The sequence below is a fragment of the Myotis brandtii genome, unplaced genomic scaffold (genome assembly GCF_000412655.1).
Source record: "Myotis brandtii unplaced genomic scaffold, ASM41265v1 scaffold1204, whole genome shotgun sequence".
NCBI lineage: Eukaryota > Metazoa > Chordata > Mammalia > Chiroptera > Vespertilionidae > Myotis > Myotis brandtii.
In genome coordinates, this window is record NW_005354186.1 from 612,401 (window position 1) to 615,304 (window position 2,904).

At 58.1% G+C, this 2,904-nt stretch overlaps 1 protein-coding gene across 1 annotated transcript in view; it reads left to right on the forward strand.

Moving 5' to 3' along the window:
• Positions 1 to 2,904, forward strand: part of LOC102257551 (protein-arginine deiminase type-4) — a 28,999-nt gene that overhangs the window by 16,602 nt on the left and 9,493 nt on the right. Inside the window, exons 10-12 of the mRNA XM_014532951.1 lie at positions 7 to 110; positions 1,585 to 1,696; positions 2,538 to 2,645. Coding sequence (XP_014388437.1) covers positions 7 to 110; positions 1,585 to 1,696; positions 2,538 to 2,645 — 324 coding nt within the window. The remainder of the gene's footprint in view (positions 1 to 6; positions 111 to 1,584; positions 1,697 to 2,537; positions 2,646 to 2,904) is intronic.

A 2,904-nucleotide genomic window follows, 5' to 3' on the forward strand; every position in this document is an offset into this window, starting at 1 on the left:
CTGCAGGAGCTCCCCAAGGCCCTGGTGTTCCAAGACAGTGTGGCTTTCCGTGTGGCCCCCTGGATCATGACCCCCAACACTCAGCCCCCGAAGGAGGTGTATGTGTGCAGGTGAGGGGCTCTGGGGTGCTGGGGGCGGGCATAGATGCGCCAGGGGGAGCCAGGGTCCAGGAGCCCGGGGTTCTGGCTGCAGGCCCCCATGCGCTGGCTGTGTGAATGAGGGGAATTGTAACCCCCAATGCACTGGCTGCGGGTCACGGCCTGTCTGGACCCGCTCAGAGGCAGGGAAGCTACTGCAGCTGTCTGTGTGTTGGCTGCCCTGCCCACTTGCAGGCCGAGGGCTGCTTTTTTAGCTCCCAGGCCCGTGGAGTCTGCTAGACCTGCAGGAGGAGAGCCCTCGGCCCGAGAGTTGCTCAGAGTGTGGCCCTTGGACCTTCTGCCCCAGAAACCGCTGGGACTCGTTTAAAATGCTCATTCCCAGCCAACCTCTGAACGGTTGGGTCTTGTAACTGGGGATGGGCCACGGACATTTAACAGGCTGCTCTGGGAAGCCTCAGCGTCCAGTCCGCAGCCTAGGGAGCCCCTCTTAAATATGCTGGGGTCTCGGGGCCCCTCCCTTCTCCTCTTCTGATTGCTTCAAGGGAGGAAGGGGTGAGAGTGTAACCTGGTCATCAGGACACAGGCTGGAAGCCAGAGGGGCCTGGGTTCAAATCCCAGTGCAGTCCCTAAATGTCGAGTAACACTCCCTCCATGTTCTGCGGAGTAGGGTTCGGTATCTGAAAGAGGGGCCCGCACACAAATGAGAGAGAAATGACACAAGATAATTTTGCAATATTGGGGGACCAGGCGGGCAAGTCCCGAAGGACTTCCACCGATACTCAGGCCGCTCCAATCTTTTATTGATCTGGAGTAGCCCTTAGGGTAAGGACTAGATTAACTGGGGGGTGCACAGTTCTGACCTTTGCTAGGACTTCAAAGGTTACTAGCTTTTGGGGGTCTCTGTCTAAACTCAGCTAGTGAAGACAATGAATGGACTCCGGCACCTAAACAGCATGACCTTGAGCCTTGACCTCCCCACTCGGTGGAAGGTGGCTTTTATCCTGGTGACTCTGATGGGCATGCAGCAGCCCAGTCAATGTCAATCAAATCAGTTGTCCGAGTCCCGTATGGCAGGACCCTCTAGTTCCTTTCATGGACTGTCACGGGGTTTAATGGGATGATATTTGTTAAGAGCAGAGAGACGGACATCTCTTCAGGCTGCAGCATCTCCTGAGCACCCACTGTGCGCCTCCCCAGTTCCGGCCAGGCCCGAGCTCGATCCGTTGTCCGAGTCCCTTATGCCAGGACCCTCTAGTTCCTTTCATGGACTGTCACGGGGGTTTAATGGGATGATATTTGCTAAGAGCAGAGAGACGGACGTCTCTTCAGGCTGCAGCATCTCCTGAGCACCCACTGTGCGCCTCCCCAGTTCCGGCCAGGCCCGAGCTCTTGCTCCAGCTGAGGGGCCCTTCATGGGTGTAGCTTGCCCCCCAGAGCTGGCTGCTGGGTTCAGAACTCTAAGGCATTTCTTCTCTGCTCTTTCTAGGATATTTGAAAACGAGGACTTTGTGAAGTCATTGACCGCTCTGGCCAAGAAAGCCAGGTGCAAGCTGACTGTGTGCCCCTTGGAGGAGAGCATGGAGGACCAGTGGATGCAGGTGCGTGGCCCTGTGGGGTGAGCAGAACAGGGGGCATAGGATGAGTGAACCCTCCCCATTCTCATCCCCACGTCCACATCATGCCTGCCCACTCCCAGCCTGAGAGCTCCCCCTCTGTAAATGTGCCCCATCCCCTGTGGGAATTCAGCCCTCTTTCCTCTCCCCCCGCACCCTCTAACACCCTCTCTTCCTCTCTGTCGTTCCCTCTGTGATAAATCAGGTTGATCCATGTGAAACGGCTGACAGGCCTCCATTCTTGACCTCCAGGAATGGCAATTTCATATGGGTCAGCTTAAGTGACTTCTGCCCAGTATCGAATCTGTCTGCTAGAACACAGGCAGGATTTGCACCCGATTCGTTCCTGATCCTCCCCTAACCTGTCCCCCTTTGGGAGAAGGCCATTCCTACGCCTGCCCTCCAGGCCTCGGCTCAGCAATGCTCCCCCCTGGCCTGTCCCACCCTCGCAGCCCTTCCTCCGTGTTCCCATGGACCCCTCCCTCCCTTCCTATCACCTGCTAACCCGGGGTGGTGAGTCCCCAGCCCCCTGCTCTCACCTCCAGGACAGTGCCTGAGGCTCGCTCAGGATGGGTCCCCAGGACCCAGCGGGGCACCCCCCAGGAGTGGCGTGAAGGAGACTCAGAATTTCACAACATGTTGGTGCAAACCCAGGACGATAAGCTCTGCTTTCTCAGAGCCCCTCCCCTGGGGTCCAGCATCCTGCATGAACTTGTCCTTGGCCGCCACGGGGAGAACGTGTGGAGGGTGCTCCCCGCCCCTCCCCGCGCTGGGTGCTAACACCCAGGCAGCATGTGACCAGCCTCCCTCCGCTCGCTGTGCCCAGGATGAAATCGAGATCGGCTACATCCAAGCCCCGCACAAGGCGCTGCCCGTCGTCTTTGACTCTCCGAGGAACAGAGGCCTGAAGGAGTTCCCCGTCAAGTGCCTGCTGGTAGGTGCTGGTGGGGCACCAGCGGCTGAGACCCCTGCCTTGAGGCCTCCTTCTTCATTGCCTGTCTCCCCGCACCCCTTCTCCGGCTGAGCGTACAACTCCCACAGGTGCTATTCCTGCCCAAGCAGCGATCATGCAGGTGCACCGTGTTATCTATATATATAAAAGCTTAAGTGACCGTCTGACCATTCGACTGTCCGACCGGTAGCTATGATGTGCAATGACCACCAGGGGGCAGATGCTCAATGCAGGAGTTGCC